We start from the raw sequence: 15,882 nt of genomic DNA, 5'->3' as shown, positions 1-15,882 counted from the left end.
CTTCTGATCCACCATCCAGAATCCTGTTCCTCTTCTTCCCTTCCCCAAATCTCAGTTCCAGGAGGAGATTTGGGAAAATCCTGGCCTTGAATCACTTGTCATGACAGCAATGCTAAAGTAAGTCTATTTGCGGTAGAACAGCATTGCCCAGAGTCAGGAGGTCCTAGGGGCATTTGGGGGTTTCCCTGCTGCAAACAGTTGAGGAAAACTCAATGAATCAAGAACAGTACTGTTAAGAATTTTAGGGATATTTTCAGTGTTCAGCTAGGAATTAGGTTATATTGTGTGGAGTATGGAGAGATATTGGATCCCCGTATTTCCACTGAGATACCTATCCCTTAGATTTTTTTATAGTGTAAAGCACCAGACGACTGACCAGCCTAGACCTGAGACTTACACAGCTCTAAGGTGTCTAAAGGTAAAAGCCCCAATACCACCCCAAAGGCTCGGGTTTGACTGGTGACAATATCCTCACATCCTTTTGACCGACAATTTCCAAAGAAAGATGAGAGCTGCATATAACTTTGAATTTATTTTCAGTTCTATTCTGAACAGCCACGCCAAAAATAGAACAACATTCCTGAAAAGTCCCTCCTGAACACTTCTCTTTGCCTCCCCATGGTTTCTTGAGCTACAGTCATCTTACAAACACTCACCCTGTTGTTTCATGTCTCACTCCTCTTTGCTTTTCTGCTCCACAGCTTTCTCAAGGCTTTTTTCATGTCTTCATTTCGGAGGGTGTAAATCAAGGGATTGAGCATAGGCGTGATGATGGTGTAAAACACAGAGATTATCTTGTCTGCTGAAAAGATGGTGGAAGGGCGCATACAGATGAAAATGCATGGCCCAAGGAACAGAAGTGCAAGAGTGATATGGGAGGTGCAGGTAGAGAGTGCTTTGAGACGCCCTTTGGAAGAGCGTGTCCTCAAAGAGACCAAAATAATGACATAGGACACAACAAGAACAAGCAAAGAGCCTGAGGAAATCAGACCACTATTGGCAACCACGATGCAACCAGCCACGTAGGTGTCAGTGCAGGCCAGCTTCAGCAAAGGTGTACATCACAGAAGCAGTGGTCGATCTCATTGGGCCCACAAAACAATAGCTGAGCGGTCAGCAGGGTCTGCACCAGGGAGTGCACACAGCCTCCCACCCATGAAGCTGCCACCAGCCGGCCACACACATGCTTGTTCATAATGCTTGCGTAATGAAGCGGCTTGCATATAGCAGTGTAACGATCATACGCCATTGCTATGAGGATGAACATCTCTGTGCAGGCAAAGAGATGGACCCCAAAGAGCTGTGCTATGCAGCCCACAAAAGAGATGGTCTTCTTTTCAGCAAGAAGGTCATAAATGAGTTTGGGAACTGTGACAGTAGAGTAACTGATATCTACAAAGGACAAGCAGCTCAGGAAGAAGTACATGGGAGAGCCCAGCTGTTGACTGTTCTGTATAGTGATGATGCTAAGCAGGTTTCCAAGAATAACAGTGGCATAGAAGACTAAGAAGAATGTGAAGCATACTTTTGCTAATGCATCATCTTGTGTGAGTCCCTGGAAGATAAACTCCATCACATTGTTCTTGTTCTTCATATACGTCACATAGACAGGACCTGAAGCACAGAATAAAGCCACCTGTGATGGCATTAGAAACACAGTGCTATCAGTACACATCCATGTCGATCACTGGTATGTTCAATATCAATATATTCCCTTTTATGCCTTTTGGGGAAAGTTTCCTTTCAAAGTCAATGCTTCTCTCAAGGAGTGACAGTTGATATCTAACTCAGAATGTATTACTGAAGTGTGTAATAGCGAGCTCCGTTTATCGATTTGAGGGAGTTGGTGGAAATATCCTCCAGATTCATATTTCTGATCTTTGCCCCTTTTAAAAAGGAAGACTAGTTACTAGGTTCCCTAAACATCCACTTTTGTTGTGTTGATTTGGAAACGAAAAAGTGACTGCGAAGGATAGTGCATGTTTTGATTTGAGTCTCAACACGCTAGTCATCCCCTAAGGAATTCTGCTCAAGCAGTGAACGTACCTTCTTTTGCAACCCTCTGAAGGAATTCAACAGAACTAGTCCTTCCTATTGCTCTCTGACTCTGGTAGAATGTCCATGCATTTTTGTGCAACCATCAGTATTCACCTCATGACACAAGGCAGCTAGCTAATTAACATCACTTCAACTATCAGCGTAGATCCTTCTGGGGGACGTAAAGTGGACACCTACCTCATGTCTGTTTAGCAGAGATGTGCCTTTAGGCACAAACTGTCTTTAAGGCGCCCTAAGTGAAATCAGACCATGTTCAAGGGATGCCAGGAAACCTGAAGCAGGAGAGTCATTGTCCTATATGCGCTGTATTGGGCTACATCTTGTATTCACCTTTGATGCACTCTGTGCAGTACGCAAGTATCACTAGTGTTCAGTTTCTACATTGAAAAGATAGACAGGAAGAACTGCATAACAATGTCCACAATACTGGCAAGTCCTTTGGGATCTTAATCCCAAAGTTAAGATTGAGTACATAGGAAGTGCTGCAGCTACCTATTGACTCCTTGACTCTGTAACACCAGAAACTTCCTTTTGACAGATATTTCTGGAAATGGCATATAACTGAAAAATAAGCAAAGAAGACACCAATTAAAACAAAGGGTAAAAAAAATTGAGTTCTTTCTAATTCATAAAATGCACCTCACAAAAGTCACTCAACAGTAATGCCTCTTTTCAAAGGCAGGATTTCATAGTCATGACCTCTCGGACCACTTTAGGCAGTTTCATCAAAACCTCTCAGCTCCAAGCTGCTTCTTATGTGTCACGAGAGCAGTCCACATCTCTGCCAGGGCTGAAAACTACAGGGGATGAAACGGACAGCCTGAATGTCCAGCTCCATTTCTCATTCTGCTAAAACAACTTCCAAGAGCATCTGCAAGAACAACTCTCTGTCTCTCTCCAGATGGGGAAGTTGTGGCAGAAATATTTCAAGTAAATTGCACAGCAGAAGCACAAGCTTACCAGAAGCAATGAGATCGCAGAGGCATGTGAAGTTTTCTTTGTCAGAAAGAATCAGTGGACGGGGAGCTAAAATATATGTTTTGGACAGCTATTAGAGTAATCTCTACAGGGTGACTCTGGAGCGTGATCACCTAGACCATGTCACATTGTGGGGGGGTTTGCTTGCTTTCTTGCTTGCTTTCCAATGCTGTCCAGATAAATGGACTTCATTTAGTGCTAGCTATGTGCTTCTTTTGGAAACATTTCTATTTAAAATCAATGTCATGGCTGACCATTTGCAAGAGTTTGTGTTCACATTACCCTTGCAATCAAACATTTTTTGAGTAAAGATGTCTCCTACACGTGTCAGATATTTTTTACCTTCCAAGCCAATATTTCACATATGCTTTCTTCTTTCTTATTAACTTGCTCTTACCATTGCATGTTTGCAGCAGAAATAAATATCAGAACTGTGCTATATGACTGTTGGCACTTAGACATCTGGTCTGTACACGTTTGAAACAAGAAGTAAACGAGGAAATCATTTCAAGACTTTAAAAATGTTTGTGGTCAGGCCTCACTACTTGCCAGGTATTTTTACTCAGGCAATGCAAAATACAGAAGCAGCTGGTTAGTCCTCATATTAAGTCATTATAAGAATCTGGGCCAATGTGTAGAGGAATCAAATGTTGTTGTTGACGCCTTCCATAAGCTATGGTCTCGCTGTTGCCTGCTAGCATGCAGCAGCCGGAAGAGAAATCAGAAAAATCATGGCGTTCTTCCCCAAAACATTAAAAAAAAAAACAAACAGTTTTAAAATTATAAGCCTTAGCTTGAACTGGCCGTGTGCCCTAACCCCTCAGCAGTTTCAGTATGAAGGGGGTCACTGGGCCCCATCTGTCTTTCTACCTGCCCCACACAGGGTGAGACAGACCAGCCTCTGAAGGCGCCTGTCTCTCTCTGTTGACAATGGTGCTGAGCTAGACAACTGTCCTTCATTGCATGAAGAATTTAGACTGCTACAAATAGGTGGGGATGGTCCCACCTTTAGTTGTGTCCACAGAGTGTGAATGCTGGGTGAGGGACATGCTGGCCCAGGCCTGAGGGACACTATCCCTCTAAGCCTTGAGAATCAGGATTTATCCCAGTTCCGTCCTGCTGGCTGCCATCCACATAACCCACCACGGTGAGGAGAAGACACTGAGACGTCCGCAGTGTACTGGTGCATGCCTGTGAAACGGGAACCCACTCTGCCACCCCCTGCATAGAGCAGAGGACATTTGGGGAACCAGAGCATTTGCGACATTGTCCCACGGTTTGGTCCGTAGATGTGCCGCTCTCCTGTGCAGGGAACACCTTCTTATCTTGAATCACACTTAAGCCATGTTAAGGTGCAACACAAGTGCAAGCCAGTGTTTATAGGGAACGTGAAGTGAAGGAAGAAAAAAGAAAGTGCTTTAGTTACTTTCAGAGTGCATTACACAGATGTCTTTCTCCCTCACGCAGCTGGTCTGCTCTTTTCCTCCTGGCAAGGTAGGAGTCAGGGTCCCGTGGCTCCTCGTGGCTCCTTCGTCCTTGTGGAGAACCTTAGCTGCTACAACTAACCTCCCTGTGGCAGCTGTGACTGGCTCTGAGATGATTTAATCTTCCATCTTCACATTTCTTCTCTTCCCTCCTGCAGCAGTAGCTGCTCCAGCTATTCCCTTGGAATACATGTTTCTTCCTTTGCCTGGGCCTGTAGATGTGCCCTGTTGGGCTAGGAGTTATCCTGCATACAGGAATTATTTCCAAACAACTCTTTTTTTTCACTGACACATAAAATTGTGCCCCCCAATGCTTTCTTTGTCCCCCAATGCTTTCTCTGGTGGCGACAATATCCTACGGTGAGCAATTTATCTTTCGCTTGGATCTTTGATTCTCTATTAGTCTAAACAGTAAAATGCAAAATCTGAGGCCGAGATGAAGGGCAGAGGGGATGGCTAGGAAGGAGGGCATTAGTGATAGGTGAACTACTGCAGAAAGGAAGAGAGCTGCACTAGAATGGGAAGGGGAGAAGCTTCTCCTCATATCACCTGCATCAGCAAATGACCCAGCCAGCATCTAATATCAGCAGTTTAATTGCTAACCCATGGATTCAGCATATGACAATGCAGTACTCCTAAGAAGGCATTTACTCCAAAGTAAAGGGGAAGGAAGCCTTTGGTACAATTGCTTCCAGCAGCAGGTGACCAACAGCCTTGCAGACACCTTGGGCCATTGTTTCCTAGCTGAGTAGATTACAGAGTAGATGGAGTTTGTCTGACGGAAAGTTTACACCTGGGAGAGCTCGGACTAATGGGATGCTCTGCCTGGAACACATTTTAATATTTTTGATAGCATTCATTTCTTTATTTGCTGGTGTCTCAGCAGTGCTTGGAAGCCCCAGTCCTGGGCCTGTGCTATTCAAAAAGAGAACATAAAGGGAATCCCTGCTAGTCACAGAGTTTACAATGCCATTCCAATCAAAACATGAACTTTCAGGGTCTTCCCAATTACTGCAACAGCTAAAACCAAGCTTTTCTTCAGAAGGGAGCTTTCAGTCAATTTTCCAAAATGGAATTATAGTGAGAGAGACTTGATTTTCTCAGCTCCTGAGAAAATGTTACCACAGTTCTACACCTCACCCTTTTCACTCCAGACTTTTCTATTCCACAGTTTTCTCATGGCACTTTTCATCTCCTCATTTCTCAGTGTGTAGATGAGTGGGTTCAGCATGGGTGTGATGACAGTGTAAAACACAGCCATGCTCTTGTCCTCCGAGAGATTGCTGGATGGGCGTATGTAGATGAATATGCATGGCCCAAGGAAGAGAATCACCACAGTAATGTGGGACCCACAGGTGGAGAGGGCTTTGTACCGCCCTTTGGACGTTCGCCTTTTCAAGGATAACAAAATGACAATGTAGGACGTGAGCAGGATGATGAAAGAGACCAAAGCAATCATTCCAGTATTGGCAACGACAATGATGCCCACAACATAGGTGTCGGTACAGGCCAGTTGTAGTAGGGGATGGACATCACAACAGTAGTGGTCAATTTTGTTGGGACCACAAAAAGGGAGGCTAACGGTTATGAGGGTCTGCACCAGGGAGTGCACAAAGCCCCCCACCCATGAACCCATCACCATCCAGCCACACACACGCCTGGTCATGAGGGTGGTGTAGTGCAGGGGTCTGCATATGGCAAAGTAGCGATCATAGGCCATCATTGTGAGGATGAAGATCTCAGTGCAGCCAAAGAAATGTGACGCGAATAGCTGTGCCATGCAACCCCCAAAGGAAATGGTTTTCTTCTCAACAAGGAAGTCAGCAATCATTTTGGGAGCTGAGACAGAAGAGAGGCAAAGATCTGCAATGGACAGGTGGCAGAGGAAGAAATACATGGGGGAGTTCAGACTTTGACTGCTAACTACAGTGACAACGATGAGCAGATTTCCTGCCACAATAACAATATAGAAGAACAAAAACACCACAAAACATATTTTCTGCACCCCTTGGTTCTTTGAAAGGCCCAGAAGAATGAATTCCTTCACACTGCTTGCGTTCTCCATGTTGATCAGTTGGGTGCCAATATGCAATATACAGCTTATACCCCTGGGAAAATAAAGACAGACACATGATTCATCAGCATTTTTTCATTATTAATGATGAGTTCTATATCAGAAGTGGATGCAAACCAAGCAAGATATAGCATTAATATTAAGCTTATGAAGTTTTTAGTTTCTGTCATGTATTTTTTTTAACGGCTACTTAATTCTCCACAGTACAAAGCTTCTGCCATGGCTTTGGTTGCACAGAGATAGGTGCACCCTGTGATATGTTCCTTAATCCTGGTCCTCCAGGATTTTGAAGGACTGGCTCCATGGCCGATAGCCTTCCATGCACTAAGGACAAGGCCAGAGTGTTCACCTTGGGCACTACGAGGCAGATAATGCAGCATGTTTGCCCTCAGGGGAGACAAAGTCCCTGACAGCAATCTTTGTAAAATGGGTGTCTTTAAGAATACCTGGAAATATTGCTCAGAATGATGATTTGTTTTATAAGTACACATGATCTTTGAATTCTTGTTTAGAAGGGAAATGTAGAGAAAAGAACATGCAGAACATGCAGAGAAAAGAACTCTCTTGTGTATATACATTTTGAAACGTAAATATGAAATGTCACAGGCTGAAAAATGAGTTCTGGGAAGGTTATCTATCATGGAGGGGAAAAAAATTGCACATATGACTTAATGTAGTATTTCACATTGTTCTAAATCTCAGCATTGTTTCTATCAGAGGAAGGAAGAATGAAAGACTCTTGTGAGATCTTCTGTCCCAGCACTGTACTGATTTTACCTAGTGTGATTTTTGATACACTCTGCGTGATGCTTTCAAGGGTTAACTTAGCTTAATGAAGCTAATCTAACTAAACTCCTTCAACAGCCAGTATAAGTCTCTCTATAGGCTGATTCAGAATGACTAAATTAGGGTCCTTTGCAGAACCCTTTTTTCCTCCATTCACTATGAGGAGCTTAAGCAAATTAGCACCACCAGGTTAGAATGACCCTCAGAGAATAATCCCTTTTGGTGCCTGAAAGTAGCTCAGAGCTTTTTGTAATGCCATCCACCTGTTTTAGGTTATGGCTGAGCTCCTTGTCCCTAGGCATTTCTACATCCATACAGTTTCTCATTCGAGACAAGGTCACATTCCAGCATAAACATGGGACTTCTTTGGTTCACCCTGTATTCCAGCTACAACCCATCGAGCATTACATGTCACTAATAAATGAGTAGCCTACATCTTTAGAAAGAGTGTAACATCTCTAGCTTGCCATTATGCACCCAGACCACCAGAGTTCCTTTGGCAAAGAAGTCTGGGAACCACCAGTTGAAACTCTTCACAGAGAGTTTAAGGTCAGCCAAAAGCAGGCACTCTTTTAATAAAAATATCCACTGTGTGGGCTTCCTTCTAGCATCAAAACATTCCCCGTCAGCTGGTGCCAAAATGCACCATTTTAAGTCCTGCAGAATTACATCACAACCAGGTCTTCTCATTTGTCTTGGTGATCTGTGAGCAAATCTGTGGAATGATTCAGTTAAGCCAAGTTATCTACCAACTACTTCAATCTGCAGCATAATCAGAAACTCTCGTGCAGGCACAAAGGGATCAAGCATCCACAGGAAACACTGAAACTGAGAAAACCCAAGATTACTTTCAAACCCACAAAGTGAAGCCGAGAGAGGAAGTGGGCAAAGTTAGGGACTTTTCCTATGCTTACAGTTGTACTTACACTAGATGAAAGTTTTTCAAGCAGAACGGTAAACTTTACATGGATGGTTCCCCTTCAGATGTTTCTACAAGGAAAAGGATCAGTAAGAACAACGTGAGGTCAGTTTCTCCCTCGTCTTACCAGGTCGTGATCCTTTCTACCCCTCTTCCTTCTACTGAGCAACGATGTAGACTTCTCAACAAAATAAATGACAGGGATGAAATGAGCACACCTTTATGGCTGTGCAGTACCCAGACGAAAAGAAATAGCTGGGCTTCATCCAAGCCAGAGCATGACTGGAAGCATACCACAGCAATCGCAGGGCCATATTTAGGCAGTCAGAAAGGAGCGACCAAGAGAGAAATGGTCAGGGGAAACTATATGCCTGAATACCAGCAGATGGCAAACACCTGAGCTAAAAACAAGGTGTGCATCTACAAAAGGACCGATTCACAATTCAGACAGCTCGGCTATGTATCTTGCTTGATAAGGTCCTTTCCATCACCACCAAACTGCATTTAACAAACTACCCATCTGTCTGACCTGATCTCATTGACTTAAGTCATGTAGGCATCTGTACCTAAGCTAGGCATATTACACCTGACCAGTCTACTTGTAGATGTGATGAATGATGTGCTGCAGGTACCCGTTTCTTACTGCTGACTCCAAGAGGATTACTAGAATGACTAATTCAGTAGAGGATTGCCACCAGTTATGGCTTATCTCTTCAAGTGCCTTTGCAGGGGTAGACCTGAGCTATATGACATAATGCAATCAGCTGCAAAATAAAAGGAATCTCATGTGTACTCTTAACACCTCAAAAAGGGTGAGAAATTGCACCATCTCCTTACTGCATGCATTCTTCCCTAAAATCTCAGGTGGTTATGGGAAACAAAAGAATAATTTCGAAGCAATCTAATCTGCGGCTGTAGAACTAGCTCTGTATATGATTCTAGCCAAAGACAACTAGAGACAGTTGATAACTTCAGTGGAAGTTCCTTTCTGTATTTTCACTTTTGTTCAAGAAGAAAGGAAAAGGAAAGCAAAGCAAAACAAAGCAAAGCAAAGCAAAGCGAGAAGGCAGAGAAGCTGCAAAACTTACCTCGCCTGTGTTTAGAGATCTAATATTTTGTGTAAGGGCTGTACAACTTTATCTCCTCAACTTCTGTCTTCCCTGGTATGAATGTGTTAGAGCACAGCGCCTTTAAAGAACATAGAATGGCTTCTGGAAAGCTTCCAAAACTTGCTTAGGAGGTGGCTGTTAGTGTATAATCCAACCCCATCTAATTTATTACTTGCTTTCGTGTGTCACAAGTGTATCTTGATGTTTCCTGCCTGTGTGAGAAGTGGTTTAATAGGCTGTGTGGATGATGTGACCTGGGTGTGCTGAATGATGCTTTCATACCCCAGCAGCTGCAAAAAGGGCTGAGAAGAAAACCATTTAAGTACCAGCCTTTAACCCTCTCCCAGGAAATCTTCCACCTGAAGGGCTCTTGGGGCTGCAGGAGGGAGGGGTGGAGGCTTGGTGAAGGGAAGGCGTGAAAGAAAGGGGCAAAGGAGGAGAATGAGTTCTGTCTTGACTGAAAAGTTTAAGTAAATATATTTTAAAGAAACAGTTGTCAGTCAATGCTTTTATAATGATATCACAAAGGCATTTCAGGGTTTCTCCATAAGAAATAACAGTCAGGAGTAGCTGAGTATTCAACTGGACAAGCATATGCATGGACCTATGCAGCTAACGCTTCTCGGAGTTCTTCCTTACTCCAAGCTGATAGTTGTATGGATTTCCCATGTGTAAAGGGCCATTAGGTCCACTGCTCTGGCTTCCTAGCATTGTGAATGCTAAAACAGTCCATTTGTAATCTAGATATTTTCTCTCCTTTTTTAACTTCTGTGTATTCCAAAAAACATGTAAAAGAGAAATCCTCATTAAAGGAAAAAAAGAAAGAAACCTCAAGCTGTAGGAAGAGTCACCATCCTCCAGGGATGGTAAAGAATTCCTATCACAGGAGTCTTTTAAGGACAGGTTGGGCTCATTTCTCTCAGGAGTGGTTACGATGAAGTTTTGATAGGGACAGAAGATGTCCTGGGTGACCTCTTGATGACCTTCCAAGTCCTATCTCACCAGAAATTTCATCACTGGAAATCCAGTGAATAAAGCCTCTTTGCAAGATTTTGCATGTTTTAACGGAGGTCAGTGAATTACCAAGTCAGTCAAAAAATCCTTCATTTACGAATTGGGAAACTGAGGGAGGACGTCACCTATTTAATGCCGATGGAAGTCAGTGAATTTAACCCTGACTTAGTCACTCTAGGCTCTTCTGTGGAAAAAAATGAATGTCTCTGGAGGCAGATGCATCTGATCTACCTCAGAACTGATTTTAGGATGCGATTAGGTCTGAAATAGACATCTAGCTTTTAAACAAAATAACTTAGGGTGGACAAATCTCACTGTCATGACGGGCCCCATCTTTCTTAACCTGAGCAGCTGCAGTCAAAGGTGAACCTATGAAATGAAACAATTGCATTCAGTACACCCAGGTCACATCATCCACACAGCCTATTAAACCACTTCTCACACAGGCAGGAAACATCAAGATACACTTGTGACACACGAAAGCAAGTAATAAATTAGATGGGGTTGGATTATACACTAACAGCCACCTCCTAAGCAAGTTTTGGAAGCTTTCCAGAAGCCATTCTATGTTCTTTAAAGGCGCTGTGCTCTAACACATTCATACCAGGGAAGACAGAAGTTGAGGAGATAAAGCTGTACAGCCCTTACACAAAATATTAGATCTCTAAACACAGGCGAGGTAAGTTTTGCAGCTTCTCTGCCTTCTCGCTTTGCTTTGCTTTGCTTTGTTTTGCTTTGCTTTCCTTTTCCTTTCTTCTTGAACAAAAGTGAAAATACAGAAAGGAACTTCCACTGAAGTTATCAACTGTCTCTAGTTGTCTTTGGCTAGAATCATATACAGAGCTAGTTCTACAGCCGCAGATTAGATTGCTTCGAAATTATTCTTTTGTTTCCCATAACCACCTGAGATTTTAGGGAAGAATGCATGCAGTAAGGAGATGGTGCAATTTCTCACCCTTTTTGAGATGGTAAGAGTACACATGAGATTCCTTTTATTTTGCAGCTGATTGCATTATGTCATATAGCTCAGGTCTACCCCTGCAAAGGCACTTGAAGAGATAAGCCATAACTGGTGGCAATCCTCTACTGAATTAGTCATTCTAGTAATCCTCTTGGAGTCAGCAGTAAGAAACGGGTACCTGCAGCACATCATTCATCACATCTACAAGTAGACTGGTCAGGTGTAATATGCCTAGCTTAGGTACAGATGCCTACATGACTTAAGTCAATGAGATCAGGTCAGACAGATGGGTAGTTTGTTAAATGCAGTTTGGTGGTGATGGAAAGGACCTTATCAAGCAAGATACATAGCCGAGCTGTCTGAATTGTGAATCGGTCCTTTTGTAGATGCACACCTTGTTTTTAGCTCAGGTGTTTGCCATCTGCTGGTATTCAGGCATATAGTTTCCCCTGACCATTTCTCTCTTGGTCGCTCCTTTCTGACTGCCTAAATATGGCCCTGCGATTGCTGTGGTATGCTTCCAGTCATGCTCTGGCTTGGATGAAGCCCAGCTATTTCTTTTCGTCTGGGTACTGCACAGCCATAAAGGTGTGCTCATTTCATCCCTGTCATTTATTTTGTTGAGAAGTCTACATCGTTGCTCAGTAGAAGGAAGAGGGGTAGAAAGGATCACGACCTGGTAAGACGAGGGAGAAACTGACCTCACGTTGTTCTTACTGATCCTTTTCCTTGTAGAAACATCTGAAGGGGAACCATCCATGTAAAGTTTACCGTTCTGCTTGAAAAACTTTCATCTAGTGTAAGTACAACTGTAAGCATAGGAAAAGTCCCTAACTTTGCCCACTTCCTCTCTCGGCTTCACTTTGTGGGTTTGAAAGTAATCTTGGGTTTTCTCAGTTTCAGTGTTTCCTGTGGATGCTTGATCCCTTTGTGCCTGCACGAGAGTTTCTGATTATGCTGCAGATTGAAGTAGTTGGTAGATAACTTGGCTTAACTGAATCATTCCACAGATTTGCTCACAGATCACCAAGACAAATGAGAAGACCTGGTTGTGATGTAATTCTGCAGGACTTAAAATGGTGCATTTTGGCACCAGCTGACGGGGAATGTTTTGATGCTAGAAGGAAGCCCACACAGTGGATATTTTTATTAAAAGAGTGCCTGCTTTTGGCTGACCTTAAACTCTCTGTGAAGAGTTTCAACTGGTGGTTCCCAGACTTCTTTGCCAAAGGAACTCTGGTGGTCTGGGTGCATAATGGCAAGCTAGAGATGTTACACTCTTTCTAAAGATGTAGGCTACTCATTTATTAGTGACATGTAATGCTCGATGGGTTGTAGCTGGAATACAGGGTGAACCAAAGAAGTCCCATGTTTATGCTGGAATGTGACCTTGTCTCGAATGAGAAACTGTATGGATGTAGAAATGCCTAGGGACAAGGAGCTCAGCCATAACCTAAAACAGGTGGATGGCATTACAAAAAGCTCTGAGCTACTTTCAGGCACCAAAAGGGATTATTCTCTGAGGGTCATTCTAACCTGGTGGTGCTAATTTGCTTAAGCTCCTCATAGTGAATGGAGGAAAAAAGGGTTCTGCAAAGGACCCTAATTTAGTCATTCTGAATCAGCCTATAGAGAGACTTATACTGGCTGTTGAAGGAGTTTAGTTAGATTAGCTTCATTAAGCTAAGTTAACCCTTGAAAGCATCACGCAGAGTGTATCAAAAATCACACTAGGTAAAATCAGTACAGTGCTGGGACAGAAGATCTCACAAGAGTCTTTCATTCTTCCTTCCTCTGATAGAAACAATGCTGAGATTTAGAACAATGTGAAATACTACATTAAGTCATATGTGCAATTTTTTTCCCCTCCATGATAGATAACCTTCCCAGAACTCATTTTTCAGCCTGTGACATTTCATATTTACGTTTCAAAATGTATATACACAAGAGAGTTCTTTTCTCTGCATGTGGGTACATTTCCCTTCTAAACAAGAATTCAAAGATCATGTGTACTTATAAAGCAAATCATCATTCTGAGCAATATTTGCAGGTATTCTTAAAGACACCCATTTTACAAAGATTGCTGTCAGGGACTTTGTCTCCCCTGAGGGCAAACATGCTGCATTATCTGCCTCGTAGTGCCCAAGGTGAACACTCTGGCCTTGTCCTTAGTGCATGGAAGGCTACCGGCCATGGAGACAATCCTTCAAAATCCTGAAGGACTAGGATTAAGGAACATACCACAGAGTGCACCTATCTCTGTGCAACCAAAGCCATGGCAGAAGCTTTGTACTGTGGAGAATTAAGTAGCCGTTAAAAAAAATACATGACAGAAACTAAACACTTCATAAGCTTAATACTAATGCTATATCTTTCTTGGTTTGTATCCACTTCCGATATAGGACTCATTATTAATAATGAAAAAACTGCTGATGAATCATGTGTCTGTCTTTGTTTTCCCAGGGGTATAAGCTGTATATTGCATATTGGCACCCAACTGACCAACATGGAGAACGCAAGCAGTGTGAAGGAATTCATTCTTCTGGGCCTTTCAAAGAACCAAGGGGTGCAGAAAATATGTTTTGTGGTGTTTTTGTTCTTCTATATTGTTATTGTGGCAGGAAATCTGCTCATCGTTGTCACTGTAGTTAGCAGTCAGAGTCTGAACTCCCCCATGTATTTCTTTCTCTGCCACCTGTCCATTGCAGATATTTGCCTCTCTTCTGTCACAGCTCCCAAAATGATTGCTGACTTCCTTGTTGAGAAGAAAACCATTTCCTTTGGGGGTTGCATGGCACAGCTATTCGCGTCACATTTCTTTGGCTGCACTGAGATCTTCATCCTCACAATGATGGCCTATGATCGCTACTTTGCCATATGCAGACCCCTCCACTACACCACCCTCATGACCAGGCGTGTGTGTGGCTGGATGGTGATGGGTTCATGGGTGGGGGGCTTTGTGCACTCCCTGGTGCAGACCCTCATAACCGTTAGCCTCCCTTTTTGCGGCCCCAACAAAATTGACCACTACTTCTGTGATGTCCATCCCCTACTACAACTGGCCTGTACAGACACCTATGTTGCGGGCATCATTGTCATTGCCAATAGTGGAATGATTTGTTTGGTCTCTTTCATCATCCTGCTCACGTCCTACATTGTCATTTTGTTTTCCTTGAAAAGGCAAACGTCCGAAGCGCGGTACAAAGCCCTCTCCACCTGTGGGTCCCACATTACTGTGGTGATTCTCTTCTTTGGGCCATCCACTTTCACCTACATACGCCCATCCAGCAATCTCTCGGAGGACAAGAGGGTAGCTGTGTTTTACACTGTCATCACACCCATGCTGAACCCACTCATCTACACACTGAGAAATGAGGAGATGAAAAGTGCCATGAGAAAACTGTGGAATAGAAAAGTCTGGAGTGAAAAGGGTGAGGTGTAGAACTGTGGTAACATTTTCTCAGGAGCTGAGAAAATCAAGTCTCTCTCACTATAATTCCATTTTGGAAAATTGACTGAAAGCTCCCTTCTGAAGAAAAGCTTGGTTTTAGCTGTTGCAGTAATTGGGAAGACCCTGAAAGTTCATGTTTTGATTGGAATGGCATTGTAAACTCTGTGACTAGCAGGGATTCCCTTTATGTTCTCTTTTTGAATAGCACAGGCCCAGGACTGGGGCTTCCAAGCACTGCTGAGACACCAGCAAATAAAGAAATGAATGCTATCAAAAATATTAAAATGTGTTCCAGGCAGAGCATCCCATTAGTCCGAGCTCTCCCAGGTGTAAACTTTCCGTCAGACAAACTCCATCTACTCTGTAATCTACTCAGCTAGGAAACAATGGCCCAAGGTGTCTGCAAGGCTGTTGGTCACCTGCTGCTGGAAGCAATTGTACCAAAGGCTTCCTTCCCCTTTACTTTGGAGTAAATGCCTTCTTAGGAGTACTGCATTGTCATATGCTGAATCCATGGGTTAGCAATTAAACTGCTGATATTAGATGCTGGCTGGGTCATTTGCTGATGCAGGTGATATGAGGAGAAGCTTCTCCCCTTCCCATTCTAGTGCAGCTCTCTTCCTTTCTGCAGTAGTTCACCTATCACTAATGCCCTCCTTCCTAGCCATCCCCTCTGCCCTTCATCTCGGCCTCAGATTTTGCATTTTACTGTTTAGACTAATAGAGAATCAAAGATCCAAGCGAAAGATAAATTGCTCACCGTAGGATATTGTCGCCACCAGAGAAAGCATTGGGGGACAAAGAAAGCATTGGGGGGCACAATTTTATGTGTCAGTGAAAAAAAAGAGTTGTTTGGAAATAATTCCTGTATGCAGGATAACTCCTAGCCCAACAGGGCACATCTACAGGCCCAGGCAAAGGAAGAAACATGTATTCCAAGGGAATAGCTGGAGCAGCTACTGCTGCAGGAGGGAAGAGAAGAAATGTGAAGATGGAAGATTAAATCATCTCAGAGCCAGTCACAGCTGCCACAGGGAGGTTAGTTGTA

The 15,882-nt window shown here is 43.3% G+C and overlaps 2 protein-coding genes across 2 annotated transcripts; one reads left to right on the top strand and one right to left on the bottom strand.

Moving 5' to 3' along the window:
* Positions 1–5,685: 5,685 nt before the first annotated feature.
* Positions 5,686–6,585, bottom strand: LOC136992035 (olfactory receptor 4S2-like; the record flags this gene model as incomplete). The annotated part of the gene is made up of 1 exon (XM_067295718.1): positions 5,686–6,585. A coding segment is annotated over exon 1 (900 nt), but the record flags the coding sequence as incomplete, so codon positions are not given.
* Positions 6,586–13,874: 7,289 nt separating this feature from the next.
* On the top strand, positions 13,875–14,813 carry LOC136991912 (olfactory receptor 4S2-like; the record flags this gene model as incomplete). The annotated part of the gene is made up of 1 exon (XM_067295407.1): positions 13,875–14,813. A coding segment is annotated over exon 1 (924 nt), but the record flags the coding sequence as incomplete, so codon positions are not given.
* Positions 14,814–15,882: the final 1,069 nt, after the last annotated feature.

This window comes from Apteryx mantelli, chromosome 4 (assembly GCF_036417845.1).
Source record: "Apteryx mantelli isolate bAptMan1 chromosome 4, bAptMan1.hap1, whole genome shotgun sequence".
Taxonomy (NCBI): domain Eukaryota; kingdom Metazoa; phylum Chordata; class Aves; order Apterygiformes; family Apterygidae; genus Apteryx; species Apteryx mantelli.
Note: the sequence above shows the minus strand (reverse complement) of the source record. Positions and strands in the feature narration are given on the sequence as shown.